This window comes from Prunus persica, chromosome G3, assembly GCF_000346465.2.
Source record: "Prunus persica cultivar Lovell chromosome G3, Prunus_persica_NCBIv2, whole genome shotgun sequence".
Classification (NCBI taxonomy): Eukaryota; Viridiplantae; Streptophyta; class Magnoliopsida; order Rosales; family Rosaceae; genus Prunus; species Prunus persica.
Window position 1 is genome coordinate 11,601,188 of NC_034011.1, and position 23,119 is coordinate 11,624,306.

At 35.2% G+C, this 23,119-nt stretch overlaps 3 protein-coding genes and 1 pseudogene across 3 annotated transcripts; 3 read left to right on the forward strand and 1 right to left on the reverse strand.

Annotated features, from left to right (window-relative positions):
- On the reverse strand, window positions 4,682–6,308 carry LOC18781499 (60S ribosomal protein L2, mitochondrial). The gene is made up of 2 exons (XM_007212095.2): window positions 5,988–6,308; window positions 4,682–5,466 (listed from the first exon to the last, which is right to left on the reverse strand). Exons 1-2 carry the CDS (start codon window positions 6,097–6,099, stop codon window positions 4,979–4,981), a joined length of 600 nt encoding a protein of 199 aa, XP_007212157.2. The 5' UTR covers window positions 6,100–6,308; the 3' UTR covers window positions 4,682–4,978.
- LOC18781207 lies at window positions 6,395–10,150 on the forward strand (annotated as a pseudogene).
- On the forward strand, window positions 19,500–19,814 carry LOC18778999. Its single transcript, XM_007213988.2, has one exon. The coding sequence runs from the start codon at window positions 19,500–19,502 to the stop codon at window positions 19,812–19,814; it is 315 nt and encodes a 104-aa protein (XP_007214050.2).
- On the forward strand, window positions 21,272–22,599 carry LOC18780146 (LOB domain-containing protein 2). The gene is made up of 2 exons (XM_020559916.1): window positions 21,272–21,902; window positions 22,331–22,599. Exons 1-2 carry the CDS (start codon window positions 21,272–21,274, stop codon window positions 22,390–22,392), a joined length of 693 nt encoding a protein of 230 aa, XP_020415505.1. The 3' UTR covers window positions 22,393–22,599.

Here is a 23,119-nt window from a genome sequence, read left to right on the forward strand (position 1 = left end):
CAAGGGGATCGACCTTTGGAAGTTGAGGAAGAAGTTAGCCAGCTGCGCTCAAGGCACTTAGGGTGTCGACCCGAGCCACCAGCTCTACAGGCAGAAGATGTGGAGAAGCTAGTAAATGACCGACTCCAACTTAAAAGAAGCACGGAGGAGGCCCTGCACAAGGAAATTGATCGAGTCGACTACTCGCCCTTTACCGACAAGGTGGAACGAGCTACAACGCCGAAGCGGTTCATAACGTCATCCATCACTCTGTTCAAGGGGGACTCTGACCCTGAGAGCCATTTGAGGCACTTCAAGAGGACCATGATCCTGTACAAGGCAGACGACGCCCTGATGTGCAAAGTGTTCGCAATGACTCTGTGAGGAGTAGCTGAAGATTGGTTCCACACTCTACCGTCCGCGTCAATAGGCAACTTCAAGGAGTTCGCTTTCATTTTCGCAAAGGAGTATACCTGTTCAACCTGCGCAACAAGCCAAATGATTCTTTTCGAGACTACCTCAGACGGTTTAAGGCTGAGAAAGTGAGCATCATAGGATGCAGTGACTAAGTTGCATCCTCAGCTTTCAAGAAGGGCTTACCAACTGAACATGAGCTATACCGTGAGCTGGCCATAACTCCAAGCCAAACCTTGGCAGAAGTCTTCGAGATGGCAAAGCGCTACGCACTTGGCAGATCTCAGAAAGTTTTCCATTAGCATGCTCCAATGGTCGTAATGACCATCGAGCTGAGGGATTGCTGGTTGAACAAAGTTGCTTTATGTCATCATGGCTACTTGCTATTGCAAGAAATCAAGCTGCTACTTCAATCATTATGATCATGCCCCAAGTGGGCTCTGATACCACTTGTTAATGTATTAAGAACTCTTGACTGATGTGGGAGAATTGTTGTGTATTATTGAATAGAAACAATGATTATTATATAACCTTGCAAAGCAAGATAAACCAAAAAGCAACCCACGTTGTAACAAACCTAAACGTGGTAAAAGACTAAGTCAAATAACAAAAGAATCCCTCAACAATTTGGATTATTAAGCAAGGTAGCAACAACCTGCTTATCTTATCCTAGAAAATAGAACAACTTAAACAAAACGGCTAGTTCGTTCAATACTTCTCTATGCCTCAATAAAGAGGACTTCAATATTTTTCTAGTGCGAAAGATAGGAATTAGCAGAAAATAAAAAAACATAAATGAAAATGATAGATATTTATATGAAGATTTCATATACCATTAAACCAAAAGCAATACATGAACATTAAATAAAGTTTGAAGATTTCTCTATTCAGACAACTCGAAATAAAGAGCAAAAGTAAATGACAACAAAAAGTTTGAAGATTACAACAACAAAAAATAGTCACTGCCGCCAGCAGCTAGCAGTCGCCGAGACGACAGCCACCTTGTCGCCTCGGCCCAACCAGCCTCAGTTGGTCTTGCGGTTGGTCGCACACACACTAGCCGGGACGCAGCTAGGCCCACCCAATTATAGCAAGCCACTAGGCTTGGCCTGCGATGCAACCATAGTTAACGAAAAAAATCGAAAAAGGGACACGACAACAATCACTAGCAACCGTCGCTTGCGGTTCGTCACTTCAGCAGCTCCAGGAGCAGTGTCATGATAACAACCGGCCAACCGAGGTTAGCCGGTCCTAGCCGAGAAAAGCAAAAAAATAATCACGACAACAACCGCCGCCTGTCGCACTATTGGCGTCGCAACCGATCATGGCAGCAGTTCCACGCGGTCACGATGACAACCATCAGGGCCCACATCAGCTTATCCTCATCGCAAGAAAAAATTGAAGAAAAATAAAAACCCAAGTGTGACCTACTTTGGTGTGCACGACAACTCCTCTCCTCGACAAAGAAGTACACTCCTTCAAGATCTCTCCCGCAAGCTAGAAAGTAGAGGAAAACAAGTTTGCAGTTTGAAGAGGAGTGAAGAGAAGCCTTGTATTTATAAATGTTGGGCATCCTAGGTCAAGAAGGAATCACAAGTTTATTCCAATTAAGAGCTGAACTCCAAGAAGAAGTCAACAGCCTACTCCAATTAGGAGCCCAACTCATAAAAGGTGCTCAACTCACAGAAAGAAGCCCAGATACAGTTGGAGAGCTTGATAAATATTTCTCATCTTCTCCATGCCTCATTAGGGCCATGCAGAAGTTGGGAAGCATTTGTGGAAACACAAATTTTGACGACCATTAAGAAGATGACATGTGGAAAAGGGAATATTCCTTAAGTCAAATAATTATCCTAATTAAATCCTATTTAATTTAAGATAGGAATATCTCCCTTAACCAAGGAGTCAATTTCCAGCAAATCTCTTTAATTAATTCCTATCATCTTTTTGGGGAAGAATAATCCTAATTAAAATAGTGATTATTCTTCAAAGACTAACCTACAAAGAGCTCTATAAATACATGGCTACACAACACACTTGAGGTAAGATTCTCAAACCCTGGCAAAACCTCTCTCTCCCTCACGCCACTTTCTCTCTTTCTCCTTCACGGTTACGCCCCAAAACACACACGGTTCTAGCCACTCGGCTCTCCCAGTGGGAGGAAACCTCCATCCTTTCCGTTACTTTGTCGCATCTTTCTCAAGATCTAATTAATTGACTTAGGCATCGGAGGGCCTTTGGCCAACACCCCCTGGTGTGGTTTATTTACTCTCGTCTTTTTTGCAGGAACTGAGGGGGAGAGAGAACGAATCAACGTGTGAATATTCCCCCTGCGAAATTTTACTCAAACATTACCTTCCATTAGCTCATTCTTAAAGCATTTAGTAACAAGACACTGATGAAGGCCTTCTAATAGGGTAAGCACCTTTGCTACTAGAACTAAACACATATCAATTTGACGAGCCCTTACACAAAAAGGTCTTTGAAAGACACCACACTGGTGCCCCTTCACCTTTGTTAGGTTTTCTCTTTTTTAAAATATCTTTTTTTAGATATCTTTTTTATTTATTAATTGTTTACATGCTGGAGGTAGGCTCCACTTTGCCACATCACCTACTTATATTAGTGGGTAAACGGCCCACGTGTATGAAATTACACAAATATCTTTGCCATTTCAGCAATTTTAACAGACTTTTGAATGGAGTTAATGATAAGGGCAAAGTGAAACGTAAAATATATGTCAAGGTGGCAAGGTGGGTCACTTTAACTTCCGAGGGGCAATGTTAGATTTGACCATATTGTCAAGAGTACTGCTGTAAATAAGCTTATACATATATATATATTCAGTTGAGGGATCCCTCAAATAAACAGAACACATTTGTAGGGCCTACTCACATTGTATTTCAATAATCCAAACCATCCATCTTTTAGGCATTCCTTTAAAGAAAATCTCTCCAAGAAAAGAAAATTCACTTGAATCTGAATCCATTTGACAACTAAATTAATAGTTGTTATTTTAGTGTTTTCTTGAAGCACTATGTTTGTATATTTTTTTGGTCACAATTAGATGCCTTAATGACGTTCAATTTGTCTAATTTTATGTAAAAATAATCTATGAATGAAACTAAAAAAACAAACCATTCAAATTGTTGAAATACAATTCGTAACGGGCTCAAAGAGTGTCCCTAAAATAAGAACCTTCAATAATAAAAGGGGATGTTTTTGGTTCAATACTTCTGGCCCACAGTTCTCTCTCTCTCCATGTTCGAGTATCATGTGATGAGAGATGCACATGCACAAGGTTTATCTTTTGAACGTTGGTCCAACACAAGGATATTGTTGAATGCTCACTCCGAGTTATTTTCCCTCATTCAAACGGAGGGCAAGGGATTTCCTTTTTACAACAAGATCAACCAGCGAATATACAAGGCTAAGATTCAGCAATATTTTAGTGCCTTATTCTTTTTAAATGAACTTTTAGTGCCTAATTCTGATTAGTTATTATTAAGATGAATTTGATTGTTGATTAGCTGCTCTGTTCTCAAATCCCATTTTTATATTTCAAACAACCACCATTCAAACGTCAATTTATCTATAAAAATAAGGAAGATCAAGTGAATTAAACCTTATTTGATTAGACAAAGATGATATCAAATTTGCTGTTATGAAGCATAATTTCAAGTCTCTTCATGGGTGAGCATTAGCAAAAAGGGGGAGTAAACTCTTGCTGCAGGAGAGCTCCTCCTCTAACAACTCTGTATATAATCTACTCAGTGTGGGTAGGCAGGGACATGTGCGCGCGCACACACTGCATTTTGACGACTTAGGAAACATTACTATAGGGACACAAGTAAACTTTCACCATGCGTGATTAAATGAGGTGAATTTTCACCATGAGTGATCAAATAAGGTGTATTTTCATGCTAATTGCTCAAGTTAAAGTGTTTCTCATTACAAGAGTCCCTCACTACAACCCCTCAAAATATTCAAAAAAGGCCAATGATTTCCAAACACATCACATATCTTGATGCGTTCGTGCCTAATACTACACAAAGCAAGTCGTCATTAGCCTACATTAAAAACTAAACATCTGTGATATCTCTGACGACAAGATTTATGCATCTTAGGAAGTTCAAAACATAAAAATAAAACAAAATAGCAGGTTGAACATCAACATCCAAGTTTATCATCAATTTCCTATATTATACAGAATAAGATTTTGCAAAGACAGACACAAGGGAAAGAACTACGAATGTCATGTCCATGATCAACTCAGTACCTTGGTAAATTGTAGCAAATGCAAGCTCAAATTGATTCAGTTAATCAACACTAAACATACTTGATACTAAATACTTAAGGTAATAAATGCACGTATGAAAAGATGGTCACAGTTGAAACAACTAATAAGCAACTTACACAGCTTCATCCAACAAAAAACACTTTCGGAAACTTGACATGGGAAAAATTTATACGAACCTCGAATATTTTATGACGAGTAACATCTAAGTGCGACTTTTATTGCTATCAGAAATCATCAAAAAGCTAAACTCCACAGCAGTGTCAAAGCAAAGAGAATGATAGAACACTATTTTCTACGCTTGTTGGGACCAGTCTTATATCCACCCTTTGTAGGCTTGCCCCAAGGTGTTCGAGAACCCTTTCCATGAGAACCACTACTCTTGCTCTTACCCTCGCCTCCACCATGAGGATGATCTACTGGATTCATTGCCACTCCTCGAACTGTCGGTCTGCGGCCTAACCACCGGTTTTGCCCAGCCTTGTAGAGCTTCTTCGGCTTATTTCCTTCACTGGGGACCGTACCAATCGTGGCTCGGCACTTAGAATCAATCCACTTTTCAACACCCGAAGGCAGTCTCACTAGACACCTTGAAGTGGGTTCTTTCAAAATCTTTGCATAAGTGCCTGGTGCTCGAACTAACTTGCCACCTTGACCTGGGTGCATCTCAATGCTGTGTATTTTGGCTTGAATGTGCATATCGGCAAGCGGCATGCACCTTCCAAATTGTGAATTGACATCATAGTGAAACAACTGATTACTTGCCCCACCTACATCTGTGGAAAGTGTAACAATATCAGTAAGATTCATTTTGGCAGCAACAAGGTCATGAAAATACAGCTTAGTTCAAGAATTCATTTATAATCTCCTCTTGGTCAAATTAACTCAAGTCAGCAGACATATCCACTTTGTAGAAAAGCAAGCAACAGCAACACTTTCAAATTGGGTGCTCGCATATTCATTCAGGCATAAAAACCATTTTTTGGGTAAGCTTAATACATCAGTAATGGATAAAAGGATTAGAGTTTTTGCCCCTTCGTATTTCCCCAAAAAAGAAATAGTGAAAATTAAAATCCTCATTTTTACATTTCAGAGCAATCAAACGGCATTTTGGCTTAAATCTTGTCCTCGTGTTCAAAGCAAAAGCAACATTATATACTGACGAATTTTAACAGCTCCAATCAGCTAATTTAAATTGAGCTGCATATGATTTTTCCAACTGTACGACAAACAAAAAGAGCACAAGGAGTTGTTTTTCTGGTTAAGGAAGATGTAATGAGGAAATATGACGAAATACCTGTGGAGAGAGTGCGACAGGCAGTGGTGGTGCTAATGATGGCGCTGAAGTGGCCGCCGAGGAGCCTATTGAACAAGGTCGAAGAAACCGCTCGAGCTCTCCACAGAGCCATTCGATCCGCTTATTCTAGCCTTTATGAAAATTTTCCGGCGGTTGTATGGGCTGGAGATGGGGTGGTTAGGAGGAGGAGGAGGAGGAGAAGAATTCCCGGCAAAAACTGTCTGAAATGTGGCCGGACGGCGGCAATTTCTAGCCGGGAAGTGGAAACGTCGTGGCTGTAGAGAGAGAGAGAGAGAGAGAGAGAGGGTCGGGGCCTACGAGAGGAAAGGAGAGAGAGAAAATGAACGGGTTTTATTTAGAGTTTATTTAAACAACATTGATCAAAATGCCGAAAATACCCTTGGCATGAAAGGGCTTTGTAGTTACAACACCGATTCCGATTTGTAGACCGTTGGCTTTAGCAAGAATGTGAAATGAAAATGATGAGTTCCAAAGGCTCCGGCCCTGCTGCAATCTGGGAAGAAGAAATTGAGCGTTCTGAGAGGTCAATTATGCTTTAATTTCATTACCCATTTCATGCAACTGTATCATCTACCTTTCTGTCTCCAATTTGTTTAGTATCTTGTGATTATATCCAGCTACCTTGTTTGCTCATTGTATGAGGAGGCAGCCTCATCAGCCTCCTCCATATTGAAGTGGCTTTCTAAGCATAGTGAAGACCTTGAAGCCGGAGACCCTTTTGAATTGTATGACATGTTGGAATCTGCTGGTATGGTGCTTGTCCAATCCTTAAAACAACTTGGAAGGTATGTTTATATATTCTTGAAATTGCAGCTTCAATTTTTGTGGGATTTATGTAAATTACTGTGCCTGAGATTTTTATAAATTTCCATGAAAGTTAATGATTTAGTAGGCTTCATGTGTGGTTCAAATGTAATGTGTTCTTTGGAATACATACATTCATCCAGCTGTTTTACCCAACTCTAGATTCTGTCATTTTATTTATCATGGATGTGACTTTATTTGCGTTAATGCAGGACATCAGAAATTCTGAACGAGCTCAAACTATTATTTGCATCTGTTCCTACTATCCCTGTTCAACTTCTTCTCACTGGGTACTCTTATCTCCGGCTCAAGTTATCCTTGTTCGGATTCTTTGCTTGATAAGTATTTAATATGCCTATTTGGAAGGTTTGTCCATTTCATATTGTTTGATTCAAAACTCTCAACTATTCATGTCAATTGTCAAATTCTACCTGAGTTAAAATAATCTTCGCTGGACTTAGACTGCCCATGTTTAGGGAAATGTTTAGACTGTCCAAAAGTGTTTATTGGTTCTTAAAGTCCTTGAAGTCCTAACATGACATATTTTTAATTGAAAAGGAGGCCAACAAAACTTTAAGAAACTAATCTGAAAAGTTCTCCATTCTTTTACTGAATGAGGTTTCCATTGTTTTCTATTGAATATCGAAGTTAAAAAAATCTAGTAGATTGAAGAGTTCCGTTGGTTGGCTTATGCACTCATCCTATAAAAGAACACATAAAAGTGCGAAAGTTAATTGGTTGAAAAGTCTTCTTGTTTTCATGCAGCCTAAAAGATCACCAAATTTGTAGATATCTGCTAAAATCAGCTTTAAGTTTGAGGGGCACACACAAAAAAAAAAATCCCTTATTCACATTATTGTTGTATTGCTTTCATGCACAAAAGAATATGGTAAAAGCATCGGTGGAAATTGTGGTTTTCAAAATTTCTGTCTGAATTTGGTTTTCAGGGCATGCTTTTATATATCAGAAGGGCATTCTCATGGTATTCAAGAATTTCTGGAAGAGTTCCTTAGCAGGTGGAGTTTTGTCAATGAACAATATGTTCTTGTTGGTACAGGAGAAAATGCAGATGATGCAGAAAAATGTGATGGGCCTTTTCTTTTGGGAGTTGATAAGTATCTAGAAGTTGTTGAGGTCTAAGTTTTGAAACTTCTGGGAACCAATTTGAATGATGTTGACCTTGCATCCTCTTGGGTCGAGAATGCTAAATTACCCGAGGACAGAAGACAGGTAAGTAATCTATGCTGTATGTTTGATTCTGTCCCATGAGAACAGATTGAAGTGGTAATATTGGTTAAGTTCACTCTATGTCCATACAAATTTCAACTTTTTTTGTTTTTTGTTTTGTTTTTTCTAAAGACCTTTCTTTGTGAAATTGGATGGAAAAAACATGCTATGGGGTTTAGATTATCTTTCTGACGTGTAAGTGAGGTTTACTATATGGTATGGTGCTACAAATAGCAGTCTCATGCTAGCAAAACTCTGTTGTCTACATCTGATGTGACTGTGATTCAGAAGATAACAACTCTACAATGTTAGAAGGGCAACTCCTTTTCTGCCTGCTGAAAGGGTCTTTAGACGAAAGTACACAAGACATTTTCTGGTTGAACTTAATGCCTGAAATTGAGCGTGTTTTTATAACAAGTTGAAATCATGTTACATATCCTATTCTTGTTTGATTGTTAAGTAGCGACGCCGCTGTATGTCACAATACATTCAGTGGTCCAAACCTAAGCTGTCATCGATTTGAATCTCTTAACAAATTTCCTGGTGGTAATCGTATGCAGTAATTGAGTGACATTTTTTTACAAAGCAAAAAGATCATATGGTTTGAAATTTTTTTGAGAACTGGAAACTGTCCAAATAATGCTGGACCTTTCACTTTTTATATTAGCCTATTTATGGGAGTTACTATGTTTGTGCCTTTTGCATGGTGAGTAGTACTCCTTATTGACTACAATAATTATGGCTCACTCACTTATTGAAGAAATTTTCTTCCCATGTGATATGAGACTGTCCTTTAACTTCTTTCTTTTTCTAATTATTGACATAATGCTGAGTTGTTTGACTTTAACTTAGTTTAAAATGGTATATTCATTTAATTGAATTCGTAAGTTAAAAGAAATCATTTCACTTCAGTTTCTTCCATGTCTTTTCCTAGGTACTTCTGAGAAGATTACACTCACTGCATTCTGTTAAAGCCACTACCTCATCACAAGGATCCTTCTCATCTTTGCTGGCGGATGAAGCTCATTCAACATGTTTGAAGGAGATAGCTGTGCTGGACAGATATCCAAAAACCAAATACCCTCCAAATGAAGAGACTGCTAAGAACCCAGCAGTTTTTAATTTATCTAAAAGATTGGAACCATGTGTCTGGTGGTTCCATACCATCACTCTGAAATTTGGTAGTGCTCGGGTGGTAATATCTAAAGGAAAGATTGTCCTGGGCTTCTTGATTCTGCTCATATATTATGTTTTCCAGAGAAAACAAGCTACCTTGAAGAGGTGAGATATTCTCTCTTCATAGTCAACGTGCATGCATTCAATGTCCATGGACGTGATCTCTACTCCATTAACTCATATTCATCATTTAAAATAGTTGTCACCTGGAGATGTGAAACACTTGCTTGCATTAAATTAATCAATAGCCTTATTTTGGTAAAATGGACCTGTTGTATGAAATTAATCAATAGCCTCTTCTGGTAAAATGGATCTGTTGCATGAACTTAATCAACAGCCTTATTGAAACCAATAGGATAATACTGAAAATGTGTTAATACATCTGATTCGTAGGACCTCTTTGAATTTGATTTCTCCTAAGGACACTTGTTTACTAGATATATATGTTGCATCTTCATCTTTGTTTTTCAGTTTACCTAAATGGAGAATGCACTCATAGACTTTACAGCTTTTTTGGTTAAATTATGTTTCATTTAATAATAGGCGCGATAATTTGTGTTTTTTCTTTCCCCTGAGCATTTTACATTAACACAGAAATTTTGTAAAATGTATTTCTTTGTCCCAGAATTGTTCAGAGACGAGCTTTGTCAATGAAGAATGCTCTGGGTAGACTTATGGCAGCTTGCATTTTCATACCAGGTGAATCCTTTAGCTGCTGTTCAACCTCTCGCAGCTGCAACGAGGGCGGGCCAGTGATAAATTTTTAGACATTTTCCCTTGAGGATTCTTTGCTGTAAAAACCAAGTGCACAGCAGAACATTCTCTTCTGTGAAAGTGCAATTATAGTATGAACAAATCCTGGTACGAGTGATTGTGCTCCTTTACCAGTGCAATGTAGCTTCAGACGTTTGCATTAATAAACCATGTTGTTTTTGCTTTGGTTGGTTTTTTTAGGTCACAGGTAGATGAAAATGATCTCTTGTTCATATGTTTCAGAGATGAACAATTTTAAATTTACGAAACATTATACAGAAAGGCCGCAACATAAAGAAAGAAAGAATATCCATGGCATTTGAAGTGGTAATTCTTTTGCATCATACGAATTACCGAAACTCACGAAAATGGGGTAATTCTATTGCATCATACGTTTAACCAGCTTCATTTAGCTTCATTTAACCGGTCCATTCTCATTTGTTTGCCAAGTTTTCTTCAAGCGCTTCATCTGTTATATAAATTTTCAGTGAGCAATTCCCAAATTATATCTCTCTTTTCAATTCTTTTTCTAGTTCGCAAAGTGACCATAATGCCTTGAACAAGAGCATCTCAATTGTGTAGCAGATAGATAAGGAGGGAGAGGGAGAGGGAGAGAGCGAGTGGCGGCGGATAAAAACCCAACATCTGGTGCGGGGAAGGAGTATGATAAGTTTTAAGTATTGCCAATAGACATATGCCACATGCAACTAATGAGGTTTTAACAAAATATATAATAAATGAAGCTGGTCAAACTGTTGGTCCCAAAATCTAAATCCTGAACTGGACCGGCGATTGGCTCTGCACCACCCACACACACCCCCCCACACCCCCCCCCCCCCCCCCCCCCCCCTCCCCAAAAAGTTTGATAATATTTGATTTTTGGTCCTCTATTCCTACAGATTTTAGAAAGTATACATAACAACAATTTTGCTTGTGGCCCCCTCAAGATGTGTTTCTCTTTCCAAATTAAGTATATATAATAATAACCACTTTACAGAAGGTTGTGAATGTTTCTGTTCACATACCAGCTTTGGTTTTTAAAAAGTTGAATCTAATGTCCATTACTATATTAATAAAAAAATTAAAGCAGCCAATCAAATAAAAGTTTTAAAAAATTTCCTTTATTAAATAGGAAGTAGACTTTTACCCAAATAAAAAAGGATTGGGATTTTAATTTTTGTTCCTATATAAAGCAACATGAACTTAGTTCGAAGCAGCCGCACACAACAAAAGAAAATAATTGAATTTGGCTGTTTGCTCTCCAACCACCTGCTTCAGAATTTTTAATTCAAGATTAGATAACTTTACAGTCATAGATTTTTTCCTTTGTTTATTTACTTTTTATGAGAATATATTTGTATATGTTTATATGAGTGAAAATTGAAGTTTTCATTGTTATAGTTATATGTTTCGTATCTTATATGTTCTATGCATAGAATATGATATATATATATATATATATTTTTGTTTGGTATAATTTATCATCACTAGTAAAAAAAACCCCTTGCGCGACCAAATTTTGCGCGACGAAAAACTATTCGTCGCTCAAAGTTACTTTGCGCGACGAAACTTGAAACTTCGTCACTCAAAGTCTTGCGCGACTAAATTTTGCGCGACGAAAAATAATTCGTCGCGCAAAGTCACTTCGCGCGACAAACTTTTGCGCGACGACAATACATCGTCGCTCAAAGTCTTGCGCGACCAACTTTGCGCGACGAAAAATAATTCGTTGCTCAAAGTGACTTTGCGCGACGAAAAGTAAACTTCGTCGCGCAAAGTCCTTATAAAAATAAATAAAATAAAAAAATTATTTTTTAAAATCTTTGCATGACGTAATCCAAACATTTTGTCACTTAAACCAATTTATTTTTATTTTTTATTTTGTATGCATAACACTTAAGAAATTAAACGGTATATATATTTATTTAAGTAGCTTTAAATTTATTATTTTAGATCAGATCGAATTTTTATTAGAAAAATATATTATTGTTGTTCGGATTGGGTTTTTGTTAGAAAATATATATTTTAAATTGACGATCGAATTAGTTCATTGTATTCATATAGGGTCAAGGAGTGTAGCTGTAAAAAATCATCAAAATCGGAGTTAAAATAACCGTTAAATCGTAATTTTTTATTATAACCGTCGAAAAGTTTTGTCCCATTACTTGATCTCTGAATGTTTATTTTTTCCGATTTTTGGCGTATATGATCTCGAAGTATAAACAAACAAGTTTGACGGTTGGATCGTTGAAACTAGTTTTTTTGAATGCATATGCCATCAAAACAATATATTCACTAACAATTAAGAGTTTATTTATACTTTCGTTAAATATAACATAAGATTTTGTGGTATCCACTAGTGTAAATATTTTAAATTGAAGATCAAATTTAGTCATTGTATTCATATAGGGTCAAGGAGTGTAGCTGTAAAAAATCATCAAAATCGGAGTTAAAATAACCGTTAAATCATGATTTTTCATTTATAACCGTCGAAAAGTTTTGTCCCGTTACTTGATCTATGAATGTTTATTTTTTCCGATTTTTGGCGTATATGATCTCGAAGTATAAACAAACAAGTTTGACGGTTGGATCGTTGAAACTAGTTTCGTAGAAAGTGTATGCCATCAAAACAATATATTCACTAACAATTAAGAGTTTATTTATATTTTCGTTAAATATAATATAAGATTTTGTGGTATCCACTAGTGTAAATATTTTAAATTGAAGATCAAATTCAGTCATTGTATTCATATAGGGTCAAGGAGTGTAGCTGTAAAAAATCATCAAAGTCGGAGTTAAAATAACCGTTAAATCATGATATTTTATTTATAACCGTCGAAAAGTTTTGTCCCGTTACTTGATCTATGAATGTTTATTTTTTTCGATTTTTGGCGTATATGATCTCGAAGTATAAAAAAACAAGTTTGACGATTGGATCGTTGAAACTAGTTTCGTAGAATGCATATGCCATCAAAACAATATATTCACTAACAATTAAGAGTTTATTTATACTTTCGTTAAATATAACATAAGATTTTGTGGTATCCACTAGTGCAAATGTTTTAAATTGAAGATCAAATTTAGTCATTGTATTCATATAGGGTCAAGGACTATAGCTGTAAAAAATCATCAAAATCGGAGTTAAAATAACCGTTAAATCGTGATTTTTCATTTATAACTATCGAAAAGTTTTATCCCATTACTAGATCTCTGAATATTTATTTTTTGCGATTTTTGGAGTATACGATCTTGAAGTATATACAAACAAGTCTTACGGTTGGATCGTTGAATGGTGTGTGTATATATATATATATATATATATATTTATTAAGTAGCTTTAAATTTATTTATTTTGTATGTATAACACTTAAGAAATTGAATAGTATATACATTTATTAAGTAGCTTTCACCTTTATTATATTTTAAATCATAAAATAATTTATTATTATTTTTTATTATTCAAAACAATTATTTTTATAAATATTGTGCTACGTTTTCGTCTCTCAAAAGTTTATGCAACCAACAATTCGTCGTGCAAAACTCAAAAAATTTGGGTGAGTACTAAAAATGGGACGCGGGTTTTTAAAATAAAAAAAAAACTTTAGACTTTGCGTGACCAATATTTTTTGTCGCTCAAAACTTTGCGCGACCAATATATATTTTTCGTCGCGCCAAAATTTGGGCGGGTACCAAAAATGGGACGCGGGACTTTTTTTATATAATTGTTTTAGACTTTGCGCGACCAATATGTACTTTTCGTCGCGCAAAAATTTAAAAATTTTGGCGGGTACCAAAAATGGGATGCGGGAATTTTTTTTAGACTTTGCGCGACCAATTTTCCTATATTCTACTCTTACCTCTCCTCTCTCTTTCCCTCTCTCCAAATTCCACCCTTTCTCTCACACTCACTCCTCTCACTTAATCTCTCATATCTCTATTCACTATCTCTCACTCTCACTCACTCTCTCATCTATCTTTTCACTATCTCTCACTCTCTCATCTCTCTATCACTATCTTATCTAATTCTCTCACACTCACTTCTCCCTCTCATTCTCACTCACTCTCAATCTTGCCAAAAGGTATATTCTCTCCAAATTTGAAATTTTTTTCATTAATATGTGTTTTTGGAGTTAGTTTTGAGTTTGTGTGGGGTTTGGGGTTGAGTAAAGGGGAGATATTGGAGTTTGGGTTGGATTTGTGGTATAACAATTTTAGGGAAGATTATGCATTCTTTTTTGTTGTTGTTGTTGTTATATGACCATATTTATTTTTTTGTAGGTAATCATCGAGACTTTGATGGCTAAAGTTTAGGATTAGGAAGTTATCAAAACATATCATCCGTCACTACCACCACAATACGCTTGTATTAGAATTTTATTATTGTATTTTGTTAATTTATGTGTACATTTTGAATATTATATATATATATATATTTATTGGATAATTTGATCACTATTTTTCATATGTAATTTTATTTTGAATATATCAATTTAAATTAAAGTAATTAAGAAAAATCTTACAATTAAATTAAATTTAAAAAGTAAAAATTTGAAAAAATTAATATCAATTTAAATTAAAGTGATATACAATTAAATTAAATTTAAAAAGTAAAAATTTGAATAAATTAATATTAAAGAAATAATAAAACAAAAAGTCAAAAACCTTGCGCGACAAAATATTTTGTAGCGCAAACTATTAAATTAGTTTATTTTAATTAAAAAAATTTAAAACACAAAAAATATTTCGTCGCGCAAATATTTGCGCGACGTTAGTATTTGTCGCGCAAAACTCTAAAAATGTAGGCGGGTACCAAAAATGGGACGCGGGAATTTTTTGTTTTTTATAAATTTTTTTGAGACTTTGCGCGACAAATATTTTTCGTCGCGCAAACCTTTGCGCGACCAATGTGTTTCGTCGCGCAAAGTTTTGCGCAACCAATATTTTTTCGTCGCGCAAAGTTACTTTGCGCGACCAATATTTTTTCATCGCGCAAAGTGACTTTGCGCGACCAATGAAAAAACTTGGTCGCGCAAAGTCTTTCTTCACGATCTTTGCGCGACGAAGTTTCTGTCGCGTTAAAATTTGTGCGACTACATGTATTTTGCGCGACGAAATTCTCTTCGTCGCGCAAAGTGTAAAATGTAGTAGTGCATGTCCTTAATAAAATTTGTAATTGGTTTGTAGATGAAGAAACAACCTAAAATTGATGGATTTTTCAAAAGAAAACATATTGAAGTTACCTCATCTGTACCTGATTCTAATATTGAGGCAGTAGCATATGAAAATCTTTCTGGATCTCTAAGAATTGAGACTACTAACAATGAAGTTGGTATTAGTACTTTAAAGCGTGACCCAGGGTTACGTCTGCAAATATGAAATTATCTTGTTAATCAACGTGACGAAATTCGACGATCGAGCTTACATTAACATCGGTCCATACCAACCTATACTTTCCAATTATCCAAAATCTGGATCAGTAACTCATCAGCGTAGCTTTCAAAGTTCATGGTTCAAACTATTTCCTTCGTGGTTAGAATATTCACATGTGAAAGATGCAGCTTTTTGTCTACCGTGCTATCTTTTTAACAAACCATCTGGACATTCTGGGAAAAATGCTTTCACTCTTGAGGGATTTCAAAGTTGGAAGAAAGTTAGAGATGAAAAAAATTGTCCTTTTCTAAATCACGAGGGGAAAGATCCTAACTTCCTTATAAGATTGCTAAAAGATCATGTTTGGATTTGATAAATCAATCCCAGCATATACAGAAAATCTTTGAGAATTATTCTTCCCAACAAATTGCAGACAATTGACTACGACTTAAGCAACAAATGAAGCAGTCAGGTGGCTTGCATTCCAAGGATGTGCTTTTAGAGGCCATGATGAAAAAAAGAATTCAATCAATCGTGGAAATTTTCTTCAAATGTTAGAAATATTGGTTGCATATAATGAAAAAGTTGCTGGAGTTATCTTAGATAAAGTTACCAAAAATGCCTCTTACACATCACCACAGATCCAAAAAGAAATTTTACATGTTTTTTCAACTAAAGTGAAAAAAGCAATCTGTGAAGAAATTGGGGAATCAAAGTTTTGTATAATTGTTGATGAAGCACGTGATGAATCCAAGAGAGAGCAAATGGCTATAGTATTGCAATTTGTTGACAAAGAAGATCTTATTCAGGAGCCTTTTTTTGGGCTTGTTCATGTGTCAGACACTGAGGCATTAACTCTGAAAAAAGGTATCTACTCTATATTGTCTCATAATTCACTAAATATTCAAAATATTAGAGGACAAGGATACGATGGTGCAAGTAACATGCTACATATGAAGTTAGTATTGAAGTTTCTATAAATTACATTTCTACCATTAATTAACTTAAAACAAGCCCAACACAAAATTTCCAAAAAAACCCAAAACAAACCCAGCAAGCCACTTTAGAAATATACCCAAAAACCATTTACTACATATGAAATTAGTATTGAAGTTCCTATAAATTACATTTCTACCATTGATTAACTTAAAGCAAGCCCATCCTAGAATTTTTTGAAACCAAACTTAAAAAAAAAATAATAAAAAATTCACCAAAACCAAGGGCCTGTCCCCATGACCCTTCATTCTCCATCAAACCTCCGCAAACCATGTCATAGAAGTACATTATTAATACCATGTCATAAAAGTACATTGTTAATACCATGTCATAAAATACAATATTAATACTATGTCATAAAAGTACATTGTTAATAACATATCGTAGAAATACATTGTTAATACAATTTCATAGAAAAAACATTATTAATACAATTTCATAGAAAAATATTGTTAATACCAGTTCATACAAAAAACTTAAAAAAAGCCTAGCAAGACATCCGATATACTTTGCAGCCACCTCCAATTGTCCACAGCTTCACCAAATACGATCGCAAAGGCAAAAAGAAATACCTCTACAAGAAAAAAAAAAAAGTACACTGTTAATACTATGTCACAGAAGTATACTGTTAGTACTATGTCATAGAACTATCTTCCTAGTAAAAATCATATTTTGCATATCATAAACTTCAAGTGCATAGCTATATATAAAGCAAAATATAGAGCATGCTTTGTTACTAAAAATCTGTTAATACTATGTCCTAGAAGTACACTGTTAATACTACTTACTGGAAGTTAACGACTGTTCATACCACTTACAGATAACAAATTGTATACTACAAATTAACTTACCAGCTTGTTGCAATTTACAAGAGTCATATATTAGACCCACAACCACCCAAAAAGCCAAAATTGACTTGTTGCGAATGCCACATCAAAGCACAGAGAAACGAATAAATTCAATCACACAACACACTTAGAATGAGTTCAAAATAATAATTTCTCTCTTCACCAAAATAACAGAAGACCAAAATGAAATCAAAGCCTGACCATTAAATTCAGCTGCAATTCCATTACAAACTTGCAAGGCAAAAAGAGCAAGCTCTCTTTCAGTTACAACTCAGAAGCAAGAGCAATTGCACAAAACTAGTACAATAAATAAACCAACTTTCTCATTTTATAACTCTAAAAATGAAGAATTTGTGAATATTGACACATTTTATCAGCAACCTAATTTCCCAAAATAAATGTTTAGCAAAACATATGAACTCACCCAATTTTTTGGTTAAACTTTTAAAAGACTCTTAGCTAGCAGCTTGAAATGATGTATAAAGTTTGGTCTCTTGGTTGGGCCGTAGTTTGTTGGCTAAGCATTGCAAGATTTAGGGGTCAGATAGTGGTCTATTCCTGACTTAACCAATGTGTCCTAAGCAACACATGCTTCAAGGCAATGAATACAAAACATGATTAATCATTTACATTTTAAATGCTGCTTGCTTCGTTTTGTTACCTCTCTGTGTAAAACCTAATCTTGGCCAACAAGTCTGAGCAACCTGAAATCAAGGTAAAATTTGTAAATACAGAGATGAAAGTCTAACTCTTGTTGTAAGTGCAAGGTTATGAGTATTCGAAGACTTAGATTGTTGGACTATTATGAAATTAAAAAAATATTATATCTATCTATGTTCTTTGGATCATTTGACAATACCAAAACTAAATGAATTAAAACATATACTATACCTAACAGATAGGCTTTGGTCAATCATAGAGCCAATAGTAGGGAAACTGAATTTGGTTAATATTACTGGGAACAGTCCTAGGAATGGAGGAAAGGCATACATCCTCTCTGTAATAAATTGGCCAATTTGTATTTTTGGTGTCCCTAAAGAAAGAAAGGACTAAACATCAACCAAAGCAAATATGCCTATCACGACTAAAGAACAAATAAATTAGTTTCCTTCCATACAACATAAAAGTTAACATGTTCAGATCTCTAACCTAAGCCATACAAACTAAGTCGTTGAATTTAAAACCTTCACAAGCCAAAGACAAACAGAAAGCACAATTTTTCATACAATAAACACTAGAAAATACTGAAATGAGAAATCATCATAAGAATAAATGGTGAAAATATGTACATCAGAAGCTGGTTGATCTCATGGATTAAGACCCAAGTCCACCTCCTAAGTTGTAAAACGATCTTCCTGAGGTTGGTGTATCCCGCTCTTCAAAGAAGAGCTTCTTCAATGGCGGCCGCAGAAAGGAAGACAAAGCGGTAGCCCTTTTGTCTCTGGAATAATCGTCGTCTTCGGCATCAGCGAACAAGAGATCTCGGTTGAAAATCGCGAACACTAGACAGATCTGGCCATTTTGGAATATATCGGCGATCCGTCGGGGTTGGTGCAGGCGAAAGAGAAATCGTCTTCATCTTCGTTCTTCTTGCAATCACCACTGACATCGGCGTTTTGAACACCTTCGTCCGTTAATTGACACCTCAAATCTACAGAGTAGCCACATGAAATTGAAATCAATTCGAAATTCAAGTAAATTAAGCAAAAATCAAAAGGAAAATAACAAATTGAAGCAGATGGAACAAACTTGCAAAGGAAATGGAGGCATTGGCGGCGAGAACACGAGTGAGGTCATCAACGTAACGGAGATTGTCTTTGGTGTGACGAGGGAGGATTTTTCTACCATAGTTATAAAATAGTTTTAAAGTTTCGTTGGTCTTGTGTTTGTCCATGGCTCTGAGACTGTTTGGTTTACTTTGAAGGCAGAGAGAGGGAAGAAGGGAGAGAACTGAGGAGAGATAAGGGTTTGAAGGAGGAGAGGGAATTTTTATGTTCTCTGCATTCTAATTCAAACGAGATCCAAAACTAATTTAATGCTAAAAAAGATAATAAAGGTATTTCATCTTATTAATTAAATTAAAAAAATATACAATTGTTGATTTTTGGGTTTATTTTGGGTATGTTTATAAAGATTAAATAGTATAGGGTTTTGTAATAGGACTATGTGTAGAATTGGGTATTTAACTAAAAAACTCTATTAATATTTCTGTATTTTTTAACCTCATATTGTTATTGTCGTATAATATTTGATACCTTGTGTCCACGGCATATAGGGTGATATCAAAACAGATTTCATTGGGGTATTTTGCCATGAGATGACACATACATGGCAGTGGAATGGACAGGGTCAAGCTCCTGTTGGATTGATAGAAGGGATTGCACACTTTGTGAGGTTGAAGGCGGATTATGTGCCCAATGGATGGGTAAAGTCGGGTGAAGGTCAAAGGTGGGATGAAGGTTATTTAGTGACTGCAAGGTTCCTGGACTATTGCAATGATCTTCAACAAGGGTTTGTGGCTGAACTGAACAAGAAGATGAGAGATGGCTACAGTGACAACTTCTTTCAGGAGCTGCTTGGGAAGACAGTTGATCAACTGTGGACCGACTACAAAGCTAGATTTGCAAACTAATTAACCATATGCACTATAGTTATTAATGTTATGAAAGTCTAGTTCTAATGCGAATAAATAAGATGTGGGTTTTGTTTTGTATCACAGTTGGACTAAAATAAATTAGATAAAAAAAAAAAAGTCCAAATAATTAGTAGAATAATAGTCTATTGGGCATGTAAGCCAAATACAACTACGAGTAAGCCAAAGACTAGTTGTTCGCATATTTGTGAGAGTAAAATTATATTGTTGATGCATTAATATTGGAAATTTTTTCATTATTTAGACAGTTGTTTTTTTTATTAATGTTAAAATAACATGTACTTTTATTTTATCACATTATTTTCATATTGCTGACTTGCATATATGTTTGATGTTTAATTCCTCGATCAGCCTCCATCAGCAGATGTAGATGTAATATCATGAACCTGGAATTTGGACTAGAATATATGCTTCCGAAATATGGGAGAAAAAAAAAAGCTTTTATGTGGTGTGGTGGGTTTTAAATCTTTTGTTCATGGGGTTTTTTCTATTTGTTTTTTTTTTAGTACAAGCGATAGTCTAAACTATAGGGGAGGGGGTGGGGGCTTCTCACACACATAACTAAGACGCTATGAAAGTTGAAATCTAAGACCTCCATAATTTGCAAATCAAGGTTATTTTTCATTGTACTAGACCCCGTTGACTTATGTTAGTTTTTTGTGTGAGCCCATCTTTATGCGATTGAGACAAAGAACTCTTTTGAGTTTGTAACTACTTTTCTATTCAAAATTTCTATATTTTATCACAACATCGATATTTGGAGAATATTTTTCGCATTTTTGAAACCCCCTTATTGCATAGCAGAACGGCTCACCTGAGGACCGTACTACATATATTGGAAATTTATTTATTTTAGTGATAAATATGGCAATGGCTATATATATATATATATATATAAGTGTTATAATATAACTGAAATATCGGAATTGCGCCAATTGTGACTAGATTACTGTTTGTGTATCATGAAAATTCTTTTGTAAATTATTTCCTCAACCCTTACACGTCTACCTCCCATAGAAGACTGTTGCCCAATTATTTTATTCTTTCCATAGAACTCTTTTTCTTCCCATGAACAACCTAAAACCCTATTCATACACAACTCATTCTTTTTATACCATAGGCGTGCCATCTTTACATGCTGCTTTTTAGATAGAATTAAACTTTCTTCCATTCTACCCACTTGTATTTCTTCTTCTTACTTATACCAACATTGTCTTTTCATTTCAACATCAATTATATATATATATATATATATAGCACAAGGTTTATAAAGCTTCTTGTTCCAATCTTTGTTTATGTTACTTGAATGACTTTTCGTTGTGTTTTGTTTTGTTTTTTCATTCACATTCGTATAATTAAACAAATTGTTCTTGGTGTGGTACGTATTATCTTGATTTGTTTTAATTAATATAAGTACTTTATATATATATATTAGGATGCAGAGGAAGAATAATGGCACACCAGGAACACAACCAGCATGTGCAGCATGCAAGCATCAAAGGAAAAAGTGTCACGATGGGTGCGTATTGGCGCCTTACTTTCCTGCTGATAGAACCCGGGAATTCCTCGCTGTGCATAAAGTTTTCGGGGTAAGCAACGTAACGAAGATGGTGAAGAATGCCAATGAAGCGAATCGGAGAAAGGTGGTTGATTCGTTGGTCTGGGAAGCTCTTTGTAGGCAAAAAGATCCCGTGCTGGGTCCTTACGGGGAGTACAGGATGGTTTTTGATGAGCTAAAGCGATATAAAAACCATGAAATTCAAATGGTTCATCCTTCACAAGTGCAAAAGGGAATGTGTTTTAGTAAATCTTTGTCGGATTTTGTTGGTTGGAATTGTGGAGGAGCTAATGGAATCAGTAATCACAACATTAATTTGGGTGGTTATCTTCATGAGAACGAGAATGTGATAATAGATTCAGCCTCATATGGTTATCCTTCAAATTGTGAGTTACAAAGTCCAGAGAATATCATAAAGCAAGCAAAACTGGTTGATTCTGTTGTTCTTCCACTAAACCAGCACCAGCAGCGTTCAATCAACAACATTAATCAGCAGTATTATCTTTCAGGTAATTTTCAATTCTTATTTATAATATATATAGTACAATTAATAATACTTTAGATTAGGAATGAGGAAGCTGATGATATATGCAGATCAAAACATTTTTGCTTTGCTTGGCTTTGTTTGTTATATTCCAGATAACTATTCACATCTCTGAACAGGACTTGAATTTTAATCGTGACACTCAAAAGTTATTTTTGTTTACCATTGACATCCATGGCAAATTAGGGTTTACTAATGCATCATATATAAGAAATTGGGGGCTAAAAATATAAATTATATGGCAATATTTCTTCATAATTAATTTTCTATCCTTTTTGTTTTATTATTATTTTTTCTGGGTCTTGTTTTATTATTCAAAATTAATGTTATAATTTATTTGGTGACCTACATAATAAGTTTTTTTTTGGTTTTGTTTTGTTTTTGTTTTTGTAGGTCAACTTAATCAAATCATTAGCAAGCCCATAGAAGACACAATATGGGAAGGAGGAACATAATACTCTTTGCATATATGGTGAAATCGTTTGTCTTCTGTTTTTCAAGTTACCACCTTCCTTCATCAGAGCTGGACTGGTTGAGGATAGAACAAAATCTCTTATGTCATTTTCTTCTTTTAATCATTCACCTCACCTGTATCAGACATATTTCTCCTGAAGTGATAATTAAACGTTGTTAGCTATATATATCATTACATTCTTGGGCAAAAAAAGAAAAATAAGCTATCACCTGGAAAACAAATAAACAATATTGTGTGTACATATGATATAATATAGGAAGATATATTTTTGTCATGATTGTGAATGTGGACTATTAATTAGGTCAACTGCTGCATGTGTGGTTTATATACACAATTTAGCAAGAGGACATTACAATACAAATACTGGGAAATACTATTTTTGTTTAGAATGTCTGGCAACATAAAATATTTTTGTTTTCAAACTATGAATTTGAACCACTAATCATGTTAATTTTTACTAATGTAAGATCTAGATTCACAATGGGCAACATAAATATGTGTCTCACAAAGTTATATGTCTAATAAGAGAATATTATAATATTAATATATTTTAAGAGATCTCTTAAATAAGTTTATTTGAAGAACACCTTTGTAGAACCCACAACACATTGTATTTCAATTATTTGAACGGTCTTTTAGGGATCCCCATTTTTGTGAAGAGTGTTGCTAAACGAACACTAAAATTAACTGAGTACACCACATGATCT

Excerpts from the sequence above, each read along its gene's own strand:
- LOC18781499 (XM_007212095.2), bottom strand. The coding sequence starts at position 6,099 with ATGGCTCTGTGGAGAGCTCGAGCGGTTTCTTCGACCTTGTTCAATAGG. Across the intron at positions 5,467-5,987 it reads CTGTCGCACTCTCTCCACAG|ATGTAGGTGGGGCAAGTAAT; the intron begins GTATTTCGTCAT and ends CACTTTCCACAG.
- LOC18778999 (XM_007213988.2), top strand. The coding sequence starts at position 19,500 with ATGACACATACATGGCAGTGGAATGGACAGGGTCAAGCTCCTGTTGGA.
- LOC18780146 (XM_020559916.1), top strand. The coding sequence starts at position 21,272 with ATGCAGAGGAAGAATAATGGCACACCAGGAACACAACCAGCATGTGCA. Across the intron at positions 21,903-22,330 it reads TCAGCAGTATTATCTTTCAG|GTCAACTTAATCAAATCATT; the intron begins GTAATTTTCAAT and ends TTGTTTTTGTAG.